We start from the raw sequence: 19,412 nt of genomic DNA on the forward strand, positions 1-19,412 counted from the left end.
TTAAAATTTGCAAAGTTACTGATTTCAAGTTGCAGCTCACTGAACGGCCAACGGGATCAAGGTAAATCAAGGTATATCTTGCTATGGTTTATGTCATATGTTAGCTTTTTAAATGTTGCTTGCATTTTTGATTATAATAATAAGAAGAAGTAGAATAAACTCGTTACTTTAAGATTATAACTCGTCAAGACAATACACTAAGAGCTCCCAAGTTCCCTTGTGCAATATGCAACAAAGCATGCAAATGGACGACACCTTGTGTTTGTTGTGACACATGTGACTGGTGGTACCACCAGGAATGCATGGGGATGAATGATGCAGTCTTTAAGGCCCTTGCCAACTACACCTGGGAATGTGTCCAATGTGGTCGGCCAAACTTCTCTACCGGTATATTCGACACTTCCATCTTTGATACCAGCAACAGCTTCATCAACCTAAGAAACGCTACTGATACAGATAGTGAGATCAGCTTCAGCTGCCCAAACGCTATATCCTCGCCACAACGTCGGCACTACAGCTCAACCACTGACGGCCAACCGGAAAGACGACATGACCTTCCATTGAGAGTACTTGTAGTCAATTGCCTGGCCACCAAAAGCCCCGGGAAGAAGGCACAACTGGAGAATATGGTAACTTCAATCCAAGCCGACATTGTTGTCGGAACTGAATCCTGGCTTGATGACAGTATCAAATCATCCGAGGTATTTCCCCGGAATTTCAAGTCATACTGTCGAGACCGTAGGGTTAGTCAAGGAGGAAGAGTTTTTATACTCGTAGCAGACAATTAAGTACGCTAGTGAAAAGCCAGAAGAACTGATACCAGATGGGGACTGTGAGCTCGTATGGAGCAGAATCAGAGTAAAGGGTGCTCAAGACCTGTACGTCGGCTCCTTCTACAAGCCTCCATCTAGGACAGAAACTGAATACCTTGAACAGCTTCAGACAATCCTCTCCAGAATACCAAGAGGCGCGCACTTGTGGTTAGGTGGAGACTTCAATCTTGCTGACATTGATTGGGAGAGTGAATGTCCACATACCCAGGCTACACACAGGAAGCAATGTCAACTGCTCATTGATGTATGCCAAGATACGTTCTTAGACCAGATAGTCAACTCACCACCCGAGTCACAGAATATACCAGTAACCTGCTCGACCTTTTCCTCACGAACAACAAGACCCTCATCAACAAGTGTGAAGTCTTACCGGGAATAGCAGAGTCTAGCCTCCGACTAATGAGAGTGAAGAAACCAGCCAGGAAGGTCTATATCTACAGGAAGGCAGACTATAGCAAGATGCGAGATGAACTCTCTTCATACTTCGATGAATTTTCTGACATCACACGAGATATGAATGCCAACAACTAGTGGGTAACCTTCGAGCAGAAGCTGAAAAACCGGATAAACACGTATATTCCATCTAAGACGGTCTCGGGCAACAAAGAAAAGAAACCATGGATCGACAAAACTATCAAAGACACAGGCACAGGAACAAACTATACATCAAGAAGAAGAAATCCCGGTCCGCCAAAGACCGACAGCGATACGTACAAGCACGTAGCTCATCACAGAAACTGGAGCGTCGAGCATACTGGAAGTATGTTGAAAAACTTATAGAGTTTGGAGACCCAGATGTAGAACACCGGCCAAGTAAACAAAAGAGGTTTTGGAACTACATCAAGTCCCTGAGGAAAGACAGCTGCGGTGCGGCACCATTGAAAGATAAGGGAAAATTGCACAGCGATCCAGTAGACAAGGCCAATATCCTCAACCGACAATATCAATCGGTCTTCACTCAGGAAAGCACTACATCAGTACCAACACCAGATGGCGGCCCCTCCCCCATTATGCCAGGCATCGACATCTCTACAGAAGGCATCCTCAAACTACTCAGGAAGCTCAACCCGCATAAAGCAACAGGACCTGATATGATGCTTGCAAGAGTCCTCAAGGAACTAGCAGATGAGTGTGTCCCATACCTCTGCAGCATATACAGGAAGTGTCTGTCTAGCGGTGGGATACCTGATGTCTGGACCAAAGCAAACGTTTCGGCCATTTTCAAGAAGGGAGAGCGTTTCAAGGCCAGCAACTACAGGCCGGTGTCCCTTACATGTATGTTGCAAGATGCTCGAGCGCATTGTAGTCAGCAACATCATGCGGCATTTCGACAAGTACCAAATCCTGACTGACTTTCAGCACGGTTTCAGGAGGAAGCGAAGCTGCGAGACACAGCTACTGACTTTGGTGGATGAGCTCATCAAGGCTCTAGACAAGGGTAAACAGCACGACCTTGCAGTTCTAGATTTCTCCAAAGCTTTCGACCGGGCACCACACAGGCGTCTCCTAGCCAAACTCAGCCATTACGGGATCAGAGGGAAGACATGGATTCAGGCCTTCTTAACAGGCAGAACGCAGCGTGTGATCGTTAATGGGGTATCATCCGAGCCGGTACCCGTTACTAACGGCGTACTCCAGGGAAGTGTTCTCGGCCCCATTCTCTTTCTTGCTTTCATCAACGACTTACCCCTATCCAAGTCACGACTCTTCGCCGATGACTGTGTGGTATACCGCGAGATCAACACTGAAGCCGATTGCAAAATACTACAGCAAGATCTACATAACCTTGCGGACTGGGAGAAGCAATGGGATATGTCATTCCACCCCGAAAAGTGCAGTGTCTTACGAGTACACCAGAAGAGGTCCCCAGTCATGTTTGACTACACTCTCAAGGGCCATACACTCAATTCTGAGACATGCACCAAGTACCTGGGAGTACACTTGACACAGAGCCTCCCCTGGAACACCCACATTGGTAAGATCACCAAGAAGGGGAACAGTACCTTGGGTTTTCTCCATCGGAACCTCAGGATTAGCAATGAGAAAGCCAAGACCACAGCTTACATCTCACTTGTGCGTCCAAACCCAGAGTACTGTTCCACCGTATGGAACCCCTACACTAAGGACCAGACTAAAAAGTTGGAGATGGTGCAGAGGAGAGCAGCACGCTATGTCACATATAGGCACCACAACACCAGTAGCGTCGCCACCATGCTGGACAACTTACAATGGGATACAGAAGAACTAAAGCCCAGCCTACCATGCTACACAGGATTGTCAACGACCTGGTAGACATCCCAGCCCAACAGCATCTTACTCCTTCTTCAAGCCGTACTAGATCTACAAACAGCAGAAAGTACAGGCAGCCATCATCATCTACATCCTACTACAGGAACTCCTTCTTTCCCCGGACCCTCACCATATGGAACAGCCTACCGTCGGCGACCGCTGACGCCCCTGACTTGGTATCCTTCAAGCAGGGGCTATCATCACTAAAGTTCTAAATAGGACCGTCCCAGTTACAAGTACCGCCTGATGATTCCTCGGGCTGTGCCGGCCGCGGCCACCGTAACCGGAGAGGCTTGGGTTAAAGGGGCGAAAACGTAGCTGGGTAACACTTTTTCTACTTCTCTTTTTTTACCTGTCCCACTTTTCTAACTATCTATCCTTTCCATCTTTTCTCTAGACCAAACCACCCGTCGCGTGATAGTCAAGTGATTGAGTCGACGTACGATGTAGATGTAGACTATGCATATAATAATACGACTTAGTTGGGCCTGCTTGCCATACAGTGCCCGAAGGATTTGGACCTGCGGCCTTTATGACTTTAGGTTTACCATCAGCATGGCTAGGAGTCACACCAGCCGTTTATTGGCTGTTTTTTTTGTTGTTGTTTTTTTTAAATATTATTCACTATCTCTTTATTTTATTCTTTCATGGGTTTTCGCAAACTTACATGTATCAATAATTGCATTGCTTTTTCGTCGATAATGTCATCAATATTTTTGAAACGAACTAAAACGGCTCGTAAAAATGTAGTCCTATGTGATACCATGACAACGGCTGATGAAACTGGTCGGTTACACGGCGCATAATATTCTGTCCGTGCTAGTACACAGCTAACAACAAGAACTTATATTGTCTTGTGTACGTTTATCTTGGCGAAATGTGAAAATTTTGGAATATGTATTACATTTTGTATTACGTTTACAGCGGTTACATCGGCGAAAAAGTAAAATATAATTGCCGTGTAGTCACAGTCCAATAAAAATTGAAATACTCTATGGGAAAGTAACAATTTTTTTTCAAGTTGAAAGCGGTCAAGGGGAAGTAATTAGATCGATTGTAGTTAATCTTGGATTGATTAATCTCCCTTGTCACTAGTAATGTCTAACGTAAAAAGCCCAACTTTTCTACACTGATATTTTGCCTTCATTCTGCTGCTTGTGGTAATATTATAGTCGGAAATAAAATCTAAACAAGCGGGCCATGATAGCCCTTGATGGTATAACAAGCGGGCCGTGGTTTTACAAGCGGGCCATCATAGCCTTTGATGGTGTATTTAAACTGAGTTTTACAGCTTTACAGAGATAAAACGCATATGGAACTAGCTCCGCACTCTAGCAGCCATTTTGCTTGAACAGTTGCCTTAAATAATTTTGAAGTAGGCGACATACTAAGAGATTTTCACAGTATTAAGAGAAATCAAGTCAAGAGGGCAATGGATGTCCTATCCTTTTTCTTGATGAAAAAGGAAAAATCCATGTACGTATGAATCGGATGGTGAAATTACGAGAGTCGAACGTAGAACAACGATGCTGAAAACAATGTTTAAAGTTGAAAGTAGAAACCACAATGGTCAAAACACGAAATTATAATTGAGCCGTGCCATGGGAAAACCAACATAGTGGCTTTGCGACCAGCATGGATCCAGACCAGCCTGCGCATCCGTGCAGTCCGGTCAGGATCCATGCTGTTCGCTAACAGTTTCTCTAATAGCAATAGGCTTTGAAAGCGAACAGCATGGATCCTGACCAGACTACGCGGATGCGCAAGCTGGTCTGGATCCATGCTGGTCGCAAAGCCACTGTGTTGGTTTTCACTTGGCACGGCTCATATCGCATTTTCATCATCGCGGTTTACCACCATCGCCGTTTCGTCTATTCACCATTGTGATTTCGACTTTCATAAACGTGAATTCGACTGAACATTGTTGTTTGGGGTCAAAAATAGAAAGAAATAAAAACGCGATGGCATTTTCATATTTCTTCTGTATTGCCACTACAATACTTGTTTGTATTTGTATTTGTTTTTCATCATGTCATCAATATAGTTGGCACTGGCCTCTAGGTCGCACGACAACAAAAAGAAGAGAAAATATTTAGATATCAGGAAATTATTGCTATATTTCTTAAGAAGGCTTTGAAATCTAGTAACTGACAGATTGTATGCAAAGAAGTACAATGTATATTTCTTATAGCTCTTTGTTGTATGTTATGGAAACACATGAGAATTAGTTGTTTTTACTAATTTTTACATTTAAAATTGAAAAGCGTTTGCAACGGGATCGAGAAGGGAAAGTGCGTAAATCATCAATATTTATATTTAACAACCGTACTCCGTGGTGTATTTGTCAAGATCGCGGTACAAATTTTTTGTCGAGGCGGTCCAGGTTCGACTTCCGACTCATATTTTCCCCCTGCTTTTGCATTTTAAAGATAGTTTAGAAATTTCATGTTCTCATGTTCATAATACGAACAAACTCGATAATATTTAGCCGAAATCTGGAGGTCACTGCCTTTAAAATGACTTACATTATTGCTGACCTTTACCTCTGCTGTCTTTTTATCCTTTTCTGCTTTCATACAGCACCTTAAGTTGTAAAGAACGTTTAAACATCAAATACTAGACAAATCTATCAATTGATGAAATCGATATTTCTTTTTGAAAGCGTTAAATATGTTTGTCAATAAAAAATCGGAAAACATCTGAATAATGCATGAAAAATAAATATTTTAACCTTTATGTTTAAAGATTTAGATCAAGTCGCTTTGAACATTAATTAAAATCTGGACCAGTTTGTGGATTTTATGTAAACTTATGTTAATATGTGAATTTCTTTAAAAAGAAAAGATAGGATCTTGAAATATGAACAAGATATTTTCGAAGACTTTTAAATAGTTTTACGAAGTACATTTGGAGTATAACAGTGAATAATTATAAGGGAAAAAAGAGAAGTTTATTACACATGGCGGTAAAATTTAGATGATTTATAGACATGTCACAAAATATATAACCGATTATGTCTACTCGCTCAAAGAGACATAATTATGTCATATGAAAAGACGAGATACGTCACAGGTATTGGGGACTATGAGGATTATGACGCTATTAGAGACGCCAAAGAGAAGTTCTACCGTAGTCCAGAAAAATACACCACAGAAAGAAGTTACCGTAGCAGCCGTAACAGCGAATATAGCCGACGTCAAGCCAATGAGAGAGTTCAAGTCGTAGTTGAGCACTGGTAAATAATTCGAAATATAAACAAAGAAATTCATAATTATTTAAACAATAAATAAGTGTTAGGGACGGATCTGTGGACCAGTGACGAGACGCCGGAGTACAAAAGCATGATTGTGAATTTTAGAGCTTACGCACCTCCGACTAGAATAATCAACATTCGTGAACAGATCTATGTATTGTCCGTCGTTGAGAATTAGTTCGATATACCAGAAATTCCGATATTTACCTATGAAATTATTTTGTGGAATCAATATTATTTGCTTTCTGTTGAAGGCTGCTTCTGTTACCGGCAACTGAATGAAAGAAAACGGACTTAAATAGATTTCTGCGGACTTGCATTTATAGTAGCATCATAATGAAAACTAAAAATAGGTTTGTTTCACAATATCATTCACTACTTAACAAATAATCAAGGCCTTCGAGTGGTTTATCGTCTGATTTACCACGGTTCAGAGTTCAGATGCGTAGGAATTGAACCCGAGTGGTTAAACGCTGAAGCATCTGAACGATGAACCGTGGTAAATTAGACGATAAATCACAAGAAGGCCTTGATTGTTTTCATTCTGACATGCTCATTGATATATTTTGATAAATATTATGCTGGGCTTCATTTACGCGAGGAGTAATGTATCGGACGTCATGCGGCAATTTGACGTCATAATGCTCTCGCGCGTCAACCGTTGTTTATCGCAGAATATACAGAGCTTGATTTTCTTCTTTGTTTAACTGGAAATCAATTCGAGCCATGTTAGAATCTTCTTTAAATGGTTTGTGAGAAACAATGAGCATACAGCAGTAGACGAAGAAACACGGATATCATGTTTTCTGCGACGGGCTACATATATTTGTAAAAGTTCAGTAGAAATAACACGATATTGTTTGTTTATTTCAGGGCAGGGTGCACAGGCGAGCGATTGACAAACGATATAAGATTTGCATTAGAAGATTATTATCCTGATGTGAAGTTTAAAGACTTCTACGGCAGAGAACGTAAGGGAATATCTTTGTTTAAGAGACTAGGTATAGGTAGATTTATGCAAGTCTTTTGAGAGAGATTTATGCAAGTCTTTTGAGAAGACTTTTGAGAGAGATTTATGCAAGTCGTTTGAGAGAGATTATGCAAGTCTTTTGAGAAGTCCTTTGAGAGAGATTTATGCTAGTCTTTTGAGAGAAAGAAGGCGTGTCTGTGGGGTGGGGGGGGGGGGGGCTGAGGTGGGGTTTGTATAGCATGTAAATAGACAAATAATATTTCAAAACATTTTGGCAATACTGTATGTTCTTTCAAGTTTCTACCTAAATATTATGACGTTGACGTTATTTTTGTCATTGTTTACAGATTCTTACGAGGTATTTGTCAATGGAAAACTTCTGTATTCCAGAATCATGCATGGGGGATATCCTTATGTTGACGAGGTATGTATCCCTTGTTATTACACGGTAACAACAAAATCTTTCATATCCGATGATATCGTATGGCGGTCTTTACTTGTAGGTGCATTATCATACAGGCGTCAGTATTGCCCGCAAAATAACACGAGTTATAGTTTCATGTATAGCCTGGGCAATACAGTTTACGGCACCATAAAATACCGTATCAGTTACTCTGCTGGCTGGCGTGTGATAATGCAACTATATATGAGACAAAATGTTGGCAAATAAGAAGTAGTTTTCTTTTAAAGTGATCATGTAATAATTATCCATAAACGTGTTTTCATAGACACAAGATATGACATTCTGGCGTTCATTCTGCGGTCTCAACCTCGAAGTCGATAAAAAAAACCACGTTTTTAAACATATTGTTCATATTTTTGTTTTCTAAATCGCGTTAGTTTGTAGTCTTTTTTTTTTCGTCATTAGTGCAGTCTGAATGTATTGCTAATAACAAAGTACTATCTCATTGAATACAACTTCAGCATCAATTCGAGTCAACCGCAATATACACATCACTAAATATTACATATACATGTAATTAAACATTTAGAGAATACTTAGAAATGTTGATTTTTTTTGCGCTGAAATGTTAACTAAAAGCAGTTGACATTTTGTCTTTTGTAAACGCTTTTAGATTTACAACCAACGGTCATTTAATTTGTTTTTTATAGGTTCTGGACGCTGTGTGGAGAGCAAAGCGCGGGAAAGAAATATATCAAATAGAGAGATACGGTGGATCTGACTTTTGTAACATTTTGTGATGTCAAAATACATTCGATTACAAAGTTTACGTCATTACGTCATTAGTTAAATAACGTCCGAGTAATTACAAAAGTGGCAAATTTTGAAAGACACAAAATTAGGGTACTTGTAAGTGAAAAAAGTGCCATTATGTATGCTCAGCATCATTCAATTGAAGTTCTATGTGGCACCGTGTTGCATGGTGATAATATTGACCTCAGTAGGTCTGCATCTCGTTTACATGCAGACGACATGAACAGACACACTTCTTTTCTCTTCAGCACAATGATGGCACATCTACCGGCTAACGTTTGCTCAACCTTTGATGTTAATGCTTTAAAGCAATAATATTTTTTTTATACTGCGTACACATGTTTGGTCATAAATTCAACCAGCCTGGAAAATTTGAAACAATGGTCTGTTGCATGAAGTGGTTAAATGTGCAAGTATATATGAGTAAGAGAATTTTCAAGTCTACGTTTGACCAAGTAGAGATTTTCGCAACACCGCTTGCAATGTGTTGTTGTTTTTTTTTTTTTCGCTTTTTGAGTGTAAATATTTATGTGTTACTATGCCATGTACATAAAGGACTATGGTACTTCTCCGAAAGGAGTAGTAAGTTATAATTATATTTTTTCTATTAAAATGTAGTACAACCTTTGACGAGCACGGCGTTACATGTACAAAATGTATATACTGTAGTTACTATTTATTAAAAATGCGATTGTTGTTAAGGATTAGTTGAAATTGATATTAAACCAAAGACATAAATTTTGTGTGTATATTTTGTATGGATGGAATGCAAAAAAAAAAAAACAAAAAAAAAAACACGTATATTTTCATGTAAACGACATCAAACGACCATTTCTGCGAAATTGCCCGCGGAATCCGACGTCATTTACAAAAAAAAAAACACAAAAAAAAAACAACAAAAAAAAAAACGATTTTATTTTCAAAAAAGAACTATAATTTTATAGATAAAACTAATTCTTCAGGACTATATGATGTTTCACTGGATTAATAAAAAACCAGGAACTGTATTTTCATATGACGTGGGCGGGTCTTTTCGGCTGTTCTATTTAGACATTTCCTGACACGTATTTGTAATCGTAAAGAGCAAACGACTTATTTTTATAGCAAGCTACTTAAAATGTAAATATAGGAATTGAATGCTATTTCGTGCGTTTATAAGAATATAAACCACACTTTGACTTCTTGCAAATCATCCAAGAATTACCAGCGCGATTCACTCCCAATGAGGAGTATACCCGTATAAACGCGCAAAAATAGCAATTTGATTATTAAATGTGTGCATAGGACACGAATGCCCCGGACAAGTGTGTGTCAGCTAGTCATTGCTCGTCGGTCTCAACCTTGGGGCTGTCGATATAGTTCCTGCACGCAAAACATCGTCTTGATAAAGGTTATCATTTGTGCCAAGGCATTTTGAAATTCAGTCAAGCACGAAACAGTTTCAAGCATCCTTGACATTGAACATTGAACTGGCAGCATGGTTTTCACACATTGAAGATTTATTGTGTCAATTTGTTACAAGGACGCCTGTATTCACTATTAATTATAAAATAAAAATAAAAAAAAAATGATCTAAACATGATTGTGTGACCATGATCTTTAGCTGATTCTTGCAAGTGGTAAATATTACGTGGATGTTTTACTAATTTATTTCAATATTCGCCCATAGGCCTACATACACAAACTACGAATACCTATATAGACCATTGATCTCTGAATGTGACATTGCTCTTTAGATTATGAATCTTGGTCTTTCACGTGTCACAGTCTTGTTTAGATGGATGTTTGTGCCAACTCATTTGAATATCGACCAACTCATATACAACTGATTACAGAGCGGACAAAAATGACGTTCAATATTTCATATGACACACTGACCTCTGAGCTTAGGGTACGGTGTTCCGTTTGGACAATCGTGACTTTTTATTTAATACTAAACCGCGATGCACGATGGTACGATGACGAAAACGAGATGGCACGATGATGAAACAACGATGGTACGATGGTGAAAACGCGATGGCACGATGATGAAATCGCGATGGTGCGATGGTACAATGGTGAAATGTCATCATCGTACCATCGCGTTTTTCACCATTGTATCATCGTACCATCGCGTTTTCATCATCGTACCATTGCGTTTTCACCATCGTGTCATCGCGTTATCATCATCGTACCATCGTGGTTTCACCATCGTACCATCGCGTTTTCACCATCGTACCATCGCCTTCCGGTTAGAAATGTGTAGTCACGTACACTTGTATTTTTGTCAACAATAGATAGAATAGAATGTATCTCAATGCATTTTGTGAGACGAAATTTACCATTTAGATTCTGCTGTTTTGCAAAATGTTTTACAAAATGTTCAGTGCTCAGTTCATTAAAACTGTAAAATCTTCAAGGCCACGTCCTTTGTATTTTATGTATGCATAAAAGTAAATAAAAAAGCTGGATGTAATAGTCACATGGTATTATTCAAACTCAGCTTATTCTTGTTAGGATGTAGAAGGTACATAGTGCAATGTGAATATGAGATTGTATCAAGCCTGTATTTTACTGACAAATAGACTGTACCACTGCGCATGACCACCGGAAGGCGAAGGTACGATGGTGAAAATGCTATGGTACGATGGTGATAACGCGATGGTACGATGATGAAAACGCGATGACACGATGGTGAAAACGCAATGGTACGATGATGAAAACGCGATGGTACGATGATACGATGGTGAAAAACGCGATGGTACGATGATGAAAACGCGATATTACATCGACATTTCACCATCGCACCATCGCGATTTCATCATCGTGACATCGCGTTTTCACCATCGTACCATCGTTATTTCATCATCGTGCCATCGCGTTTTCGTCATCGTGCCATCGTGCATCGCGGTTTAGTAATAAATAAAATGTCACGATTGTCCAAACGGAACACTACGTTTGGACAATCGTGACTTTTTATTTAATACTGTGTTCCGTTTGGACAATCGTGACATTTTATTTAATACTAAACCGCGATGCACGAAGGTACGATGACGAAAACGCAATGGCGCGATGATGAAACAACGATGGTACGATGGTGAAAACGCGATGGCACGATGATGAAACAGCGATGGTACGATGGTGAAATATCGATGTAATATCGCGTTTTGATCATCGTATCATCGCGTTTTCACCATCGCGCCATCGCATTTTCATCATCGTACCATCGCGTTTTCACCATCGTACCATCGCGTTTTCATCATCGTGCCATCGCGTTATCATCATCGTACCATCGTGGTTTCACCATCGTACCATCGCGTTTTCACCATCGTACCATCGCGTTTTCACCATCGTGCCATCGCGTTATCATTCATCGTACCATCGCGGTTTCACCATCGTACCATCGCGTTTTCACCATCGTACCATCGCCTTCCGGTTAGAAATTCGTAGTCCCGTGCGCTTGTATTTTTGTCAACAATAGATGAATGTATCTCAATATATTTTGTGAGAAGAAATTTACCATTTAGATTCTGCTGTTTTGTAAAATGTTTTACAAAATGTTTAGTGCTCAGTTCATTAAAACTATAAAATCTTCAAGGTCACATCCTTATTATTTTATGCATGCATGAAAGTAAATAAAAAACTGGATGTAATAGTAACATGGTATTATTCAAACTCAGCTTATTTTTGTTAGGATGTAGAAGGTACATAGTGCAATATGAAAATGAGATTGTATCAAGCCTGTATTTTACTGACACATATCATCACCTCAATGCAACAAAGTCGTACCTTATGATAAATTTATAATAAGTTAAGACTTTGTTGCGTTGAGGTGACGATATACTGTACCACTGCGCATGACCACCGGAAGGCAATGGTACGATGGTGAAAACGCGATGGTACGATGGTGATAACGCGATGGTACGATGGTGAAAATGCGATGGTACGATGATGAAAACGCGATGACACGATGGTGAAAACGCGATGGTAGATGATGAAAACGCGATGGTACGATGATACGATGGTGAAAACGCGATACGATGATGAAAACGTGATATTACATCGATATTTCACCATCGTACCATCGCGATTTCATCATCGTGCCATCGCGTTTTCACCATCGTACCATCGTTGTTTCATCATCGTGCCATCGCGCCATCGCGTTTTCGTCGTCGTACCATCGTGCATCGCGGTTAAGTTTTAAATAAAAAGTCACGATTGTCCAAACGGAACACCGTATTAGGGTCTTGTATTGCACTCGATGTGTCGATGAAACATTGGTTATTTTCAAGTAGGGCGGTGATTTCAAGTAAGACGGGCGATTTCAAGTTGGACGGAAGATTTCAAACAGGACGGCTGAGTAAGACGCGTGATTCCAAGTAGGACGGGTGATTTCGAGTAAGACGGGCGATTTCAAGCAAGACGGCTGAATTCAAGTAGGACGGGTGATTCAAGTAAGACGGGTTATTTCAAGTAAGATGGATGATTTCAAGTAAGGCGGGTGATTTCAAGCTGGACGAATGATTTCGAGTAAGACGGGCGATTTCAAGCTGGCCGGTCGATTCCAAGTAGAACGGGTGAATTCAAACAGGACGGGTGATTTCAACTAAGTCGGGTTATTTCGAACAGGACGGGTGATTTCAAGTAGGAGAGGTGATTTCAAACACTACGGGTGATTTCAGTTAAGACGAGGCTGAGTGATTTCAAACAAGACGGGTGATTTCAGTTAAGACGAGGCTGAGTGAATTCAAACAAACGGGTGATTTCAATTAAGACGAGGCTGAGTGATTTCAAACAAGACGGGTGATTTTAAACAAGACGGATGCTTTCAAGTAAGACGAGGTATTTTAAGGTTATAACGGGTGATTTCAAGTCGGACGGGTTATTTCAAGTAAGACGAGTTTTAAGCTCATGACGGGTGATTTCAAGTCGGACGGACGGGTGATTTCAAGTAAGACGGCTGATTCCAAGTAGGACGAGTGAATTCAAATAAGACGGGTGGTTTTAAGTAACACGGGTTATAAGGTCATGACGGGTGATTTCAAGCTGGACGGATGATTTCTAGTAGAAGTGATGATTTCAAACAGGACGGGCGATTTAAAGTAAGACGGGTTATTTCAAATAGGACGAGTGATTCCAGTAGGACGGTTGATTTCAAACAGGACGAGTGATTGTATACAAGTAGGACGGGTGATTTCAAACAGGACGAGTGATTGTATACAAGTAGGGAGGGTGATTTCAAACAGGACGGGTGATATTACAAGTAGGACGAGTGATTTTAAGCAGGACGGGTGATTTCAAGTTAGACCGGTGACTTCAAGTTCAAGCAGGCCGACAATAGTAAAGTTAATTGTTGGTTAAAGGTTGCTGATAATCTTAATGCAGAGATCTCTTTTAACCGTCTAAAGATATATCAAATTTACCAACCTCTTAAAGTTTTGATCGATGAGCTGAAAGTTGATTTGAAGCTTTTTTAATTTTTAGTCGTCAATACATATACAATATTGATCACAGATTATGTTTACATTTAAGTTTGCCTATAGAAATAAACCATATTGCTTCTTTTTCATCTATTTAGATTCAATAAAAACTTTGACGCAAATACAAATCACAGTAGATCTTGCTTTGAAATATTCTGTATTCATCTTTACAAAGTTAAGAATTTTTCTTTTCAAAACCTTAATAGAAACTTTTACACTATGTTAACGACTTATGAGACGATATTAAGTATATTGTGGAAAAGAACATCATACTTCGACATGTGTAATATAATTTTATATCTAAAAGTAAAGAAGTTTCAAAGGCGTACTTATTCAAAAGAATAGAGAATTATAAACAGAAAGGTTAATGAAGCTGAAAACAATTTCCTTTGGTGTTCTTTCGTTAATTCGGGGTATTCATCATGTGAAGGTTCGTCTTATTCCAGTATACTTAAAAATACATCAACATTAACGGTGACATTAAAAGAACAGGAAACGTTTCTAAATTATTTAGAAAACAAGAACCAAATCAAGATGGACTATTACAAGTATTCAAACAGATCTCGTTATACTGACAAGAATTATTATTTCACAAGACATGACGAAAGCAGGCACGGGGACTATGATATATTGCGAATAAACCACGACGAGACTGCAAGACAGCGTGGGGAATACATTGAAGACTCGGATGATTATGAAGATTATGGGAGGGATCGAAAACCTCGTACACGTGCTTCGCGTGAAAGAAAACAACACGTGCGGGTATTAATAACGCATTGGTGAGTTGTTGTTTTTTATGAGACAAACTAGTTATTGTTTACAAGTAATTTTTAGAATAACAGCTTATATCCAACGTAGAAGTCAACTTATTTATTTTCTATGCTTTTGCGGGGATTTGTCCTGCTGTAAACTTTTAAGTTGCTAGTTTCTGTAATATTGAATATTTAGTTTCATTTATGGAGTGCTCGTGGTACTTAGATATCAACAATATTGCTGTGCTTAAACATGACAGATGTCCAGTTTTGATGAGCGTGTGAGTTTACTTCATAAAAATGCCACTTCCTCTTTTTACTATATTAAAAGAAAGGAAACACGCTTCGAGAATGTATAGTTATATCAAATCTCGAACCTTTTTCTTCGGATTTGTTTTTGCTAACTTATTTCAATTTATTTTATATAAAAAAGGTCTGGATGAATAGGACAGGGCGTCTGTGACAATCTACGTCTGGCAGTACAAGACAACTATGAAGAATCCGATGTGTCGTTTGAGCAGAGGAAAGGCGAACTGAGTATGTACTTGAAAGTCTGTGAAAAGAGTTGTTTGAGCGTAATGATGGTCAGCAAATAATAGCAGTGCTCCTTAATGCAACTTAAAATTTCTAATTTGTTTTCCACTTGCAAAGTTTCTATTTATAGCGGACAAATGTCTTTTTACGTAAGAACAGTAATTACTAGCTACAGAGCTAAGCCCGGAGACAAACGTAATAGAAATCCCGTTCAGACCACTGATTGATTTTAAATATATTTTCATTTATTGGTTGTTTGCCTGGCTTTAAGTTAATGAAAACATGATTTTCAAGACGTTTTGATGCTTAACTCTTGAAGAAGACAATGTCATGAACAAATGTGCTCTGGATCACAGGTAATCTACATTTGAGCCGCACCATGAGAAAACCATCATAGTGTCTTTGCGACCAGCATGGATCCAGAGCAGCCGCGCAGTCTGGTCAGGATTTATACTGTTCGCTTTCAAAGCCTATTGCAATTAAAGAAACCGTTAGTGAACAGCATGGATCCTGACCAGATGCACAGTCTGGTCTGGATCCATGCTGGTTACAAATGCACTATGTTGGTTTTCTCACGGCGCGGCTCATTTGTAGTTCAGTCGCTTTCAATGTTTTCTTCATTTTTGAAACACGCCATGTTAATTGAGCCGCTTCTGAACGGGTTCCTTCAAATTTATTGAAGTTGTTGCCATCTTTTTAATTTCAGACTCTTTTGAAGTGTATATTAATGAAAGCTTGTTGTATTCAAGACTTCGTGATGGAGGATATCCATACGAAGATGATGTAAGTTGATTTATAATAAAAGTTACAACTGGTACTTTTCGATACTGAAGTGGTGACTTGTTTGCTATATAGCGGGCTTATCTATTTTATATGCAATTTGATCATAACAGAATATCTACATTCATTTTGTATTACTACTGAAACTGAATAGCCGAACTGACTTACATGCATTTTCCGTTTGCTTTTACGAATGAGCTGCTGAAAGAAAAACAATCAAAATTCCGATAGAAATATTTCAAACTGAAGCTGATATACGATCATTTGTGACTTTCTTTGTGTATTTTTAACATGTGGAAATATTCAAAACAATAAATTCAGAAGTTCAATAAAGTCCAGCATATAGAATTGCACACAGGGGTGCATACATGCACGCACGCATAATACATTTCTATCACTATGTATATAGTTGAAAGTGTTTGGCATAAAATGTTTTAGCAAAGAGAAGCACGCGGCTCTCTCAGGCTGACACTTCGTATACTTTGGTCATTTCAGATGTTGCTAGCAATCGAAAAGGCCAGACGTGGACATGCAATCAAACAAGTCCGGCACGGAAAGACTATTTTCTGCACGATTTTATAGGATTAATGATGTCACAGATGTCCAGAGTGAAAACTTAAAACGGTTAAGGTTGCGGATTGTTTTAACACAGTCCTGGAAAAATCTAGGACACATTTCAAATTAACAAATGATCGCTATTTCCTTCTAAAACATCAGTCAGTGTGTACATGCTTAAGAATGGCGATACCTGCGTTTTTAAAAAGGGGCCGTCTTAAAGAACAACGTCTCGGCTTTACAGTATAAGAAGATCCGTTATAGATAATTTTACTAAAACAGAAAACAATATACCTCATATATATATTTTATCAATTTGCAGTTAAAATAAAGATGGGACCAGACGACTCCCGTGTGTCAGTAACAACCTACATGTATAGAATAGAACCTGTTACTCATTCTTTTACACTTTGAATATAAAACTTTGGTAAATGCAGGCTCGAGACATTGTGTGAACGTGTTTTAAAACATGAAAGGGTGATATATGATAGCATGATAATAAGTTTGCATGGCTTTTAATGACGTTTTACGTCTAAATTTCCAAGGACGTGAGACAGATATGTGCTAATGTAAAACTTATGCTAATGTTATGTATATAATTCCACACATCTTTTCTATAACATTTGCATTTTTATTGTAAATAAACCCTATTCAATGCATCTATATCTGGCATATGTTTATAATCTTTTAAATGTACTATCTTGTTATATCTTGATCTGAAAATTAATAAAAGCTGAAACAAGTTAACGACATTAAACCTCTTTTAAAACCAGTGCTTAAAATACTGACGTTCTTTTTGCTTGTAACGTTAAATAAAAAATCAGCCAAACTTTTTCAATCTCGGAAGCAAACAGATTTTTCGATCACTTTCAGCAGATATTTATGATTTACTGCACGCACACGTACGCGCACACGTACAATTATTGAAATCGCAACCGTTCTAAGATAATCGAGGTCCTTTCTTGTATCTTTTCCATAACACATTTTCAAGATAGTTTAAGATACATTACGACAAATTTCGAGATTATCAGTCACAATTTAAACAAGAGCTGTCCGTAAGATAGCCGAGCTCGATTATTCGAAATATTGTCCCAGAAGCAGGAAAATTTACCCAAAATGTTAAAATATCAAAAGACTTTTAAGTTCAAAAGGGGGCATAATTTGCCCATTATACATGTCAGAGTTATGGGACTTGACCCAGTGAGGTTGGTAATTGATCTAGAAAATGAAAAAAATAAGTTTCAAATCTGTATGCCTTGAAGTAATAGCTGTATGTACTTGCACGCAAAACTTAAACCAGGATTTTCTAAGTCCAAAGGGAGCATTATTTGGCCATAATGCTGATCAGAGTTATGGGACTTGATGCTATCAACTAGTTTTATAACCCCGAAGACACATGTGAAGTTTCAATTCAATGTCTGCATTAGTTTTGGAGATAGTAACTTGCATGTAAAACTTTAAGCAGAATTTTCTAAGTCAAAAAGGGGGCACAGTTTGCCCAAAGTGCATGTCAGAGTTATGGGACTTGACCCAATGAGGTTGGTATTTGATCCAGAAAACAAAAAAAAAATAAGTTTCAAATCTATATGCCTTCTAGTAATAGCTATATGTTCTTGCACGCAAAATTTTAACCAGGATTTTCTAAGTCCAAAAGGGTACATAATTTGGCTAAAATGCAGGTTAGAGTTATGGGACTTGATGCTATCAATTAGTTTTATAACCCCGAAGACACATGTGAAGTTTCAATTCAATATCTGCATTAGTTTTGGAGATAGTAACTTGCATGTAAAACTTTAACCAGGATTTTCTTAGTCCAAAGGGGGACATAATTTGCTCAAAATACATGTCATAGTTATGGAACTTGGTCCATTTAGGTTGGTAATAGACCTAGAAAAAGAAAAAAATAAGTATGTACTTGCATGCAAAACTTTAACCAAGGTGTGACGCCGACGCCGACGCCGACGCCAGGGTGAGCTTAAAATGAAAATAGATTCTATAATATTAATTCTGTCGGTATTATTTTTCAAAATGACATAACACCACTTTATATTATTTTTTTTTCATGGTGCGGTTCATGTAATGCACAGCTTAATCGGACATAAAAAAACAAGAGCTGTCCGTAAGACAGCCAAGCTCGACTATTCGAAATATTGTCACAGAAGCAGGAAATTATTACCCAAAATGTTAAATATCAAAAGAGTTTTAAGTTCGACTGACTTACTGACTGAAAAATACATATCAGATTTATGGGACTTGATGTTATCAACTAGTTTTATAACCCCGAAGAAACATGTTAAGTTTCAATTCAATATCTGCATTAGTTTTGGGGATAGTAACTTGCATGTTAAACTTTAACCAGAATTTTCTAAGTCCAAAAGGGGGCATAATTTGCTCAAAATACATGTTAAGAGTTATGGAACTTGACCCAGTGAGGTTGGTAATTGACCTTGAAAAAGAATAAATAAGTTTCAAAGCTATATGCCTTTTGGTAATAGCTGTATGTACTTGCACGCAAAACTTTAACCAGGATTTTCTAAGTCCAAAGGGGGCATAATTTGTCCAAAATACATGTCAAAGTTATGGGACTTGGTGCTATCAACTAGTTTTATAACCCCGAAGACACATGTGAAGTTTCAATTTAATATCTGTAGTAGTTTTGGAGATAGTTACTTGCATGTAAAACTTTAACCAGAATTTTCTAAGTCCAAAAGGGGGTATAATTTGCCCAAAATACGTGTCAGAGTTATGGGACTTGACCCAGTGAGGTAGGT

General features: G+C 38.5%; 1 protein-coding gene and 1 long non-coding RNA gene across 2 annotated transcripts; both read left to right on the top strand.

Moving 5' to 3' along the window:
• Positions 1–5,739: 5,739 nt before the first annotated feature.
• LOC128558796 (migration and invasion enhancer 1-like) lies at positions 5,740–9,239 on the top strand. The gene is made up of 4 exons (XM_053549011.1): positions 5,740–6,357; positions 7,249–7,346; positions 7,693–7,769; positions 8,459–9,239. The coding sequence occupies exons 1-4, from the start codon at positions 6,164–6,166 to the stop codon at positions 8,546–8,548; spliced, it is 459 nt and encodes a 152-aa protein (XP_053404986.1). The 5' UTR covers positions 5,740–6,163; the 3' UTR covers positions 8,549–9,239.
• Positions 9,240–14,317: 5,078 nt separating this feature from the next.
• LOC128558797 (uncharacterized) lies at positions 14,318–17,388 on the top strand. Its single transcript, XR_008371926.1, has 4 exons — positions 14,318–14,799; positions 15,206–15,309; positions 16,013–16,089; positions 16,582–17,388. It is a non-coding gene; the product is annotated as an uncharacterized LOC128558797 (long non-coding RNA).
• Positions 17,389–19,412: the final 2,024 nt, after the last annotated feature.

This window comes from Mercenaria mercenaria, chromosome 7 (genome assembly GCF_021730395.1).
Source record: "Mercenaria mercenaria strain notata chromosome 7, MADL_Memer_1, whole genome shotgun sequence".
Classification (NCBI taxonomy): domain Eukaryota; kingdom Metazoa; phylum Mollusca; class Bivalvia; order Venerida; family Veneridae; genus Mercenaria; species Mercenaria mercenaria.

Coding starts and splice junctions, on each gene's coding strand:
- LOC128558796 (XM_053549011.1), top strand. CDS start 6,164: ATGTCATATGAAAAGACGAGATACGTCACAGGTATTGGGGACTATGAG. Junction 6,358..7,248: donor CAAGTCGTAGTTGAGCACTG/GTAAATAATTCG, acceptor TGTTTATTTCAG/GGCAGGGTGCACAGGCGAGC. Junction 7,347..7,692: donor AGACTTCTACGGCAGAGAAC/GTAAGGGAATAT, acceptor CATTGTTTACAG/ATTCTTACGAGGTATTTGTC.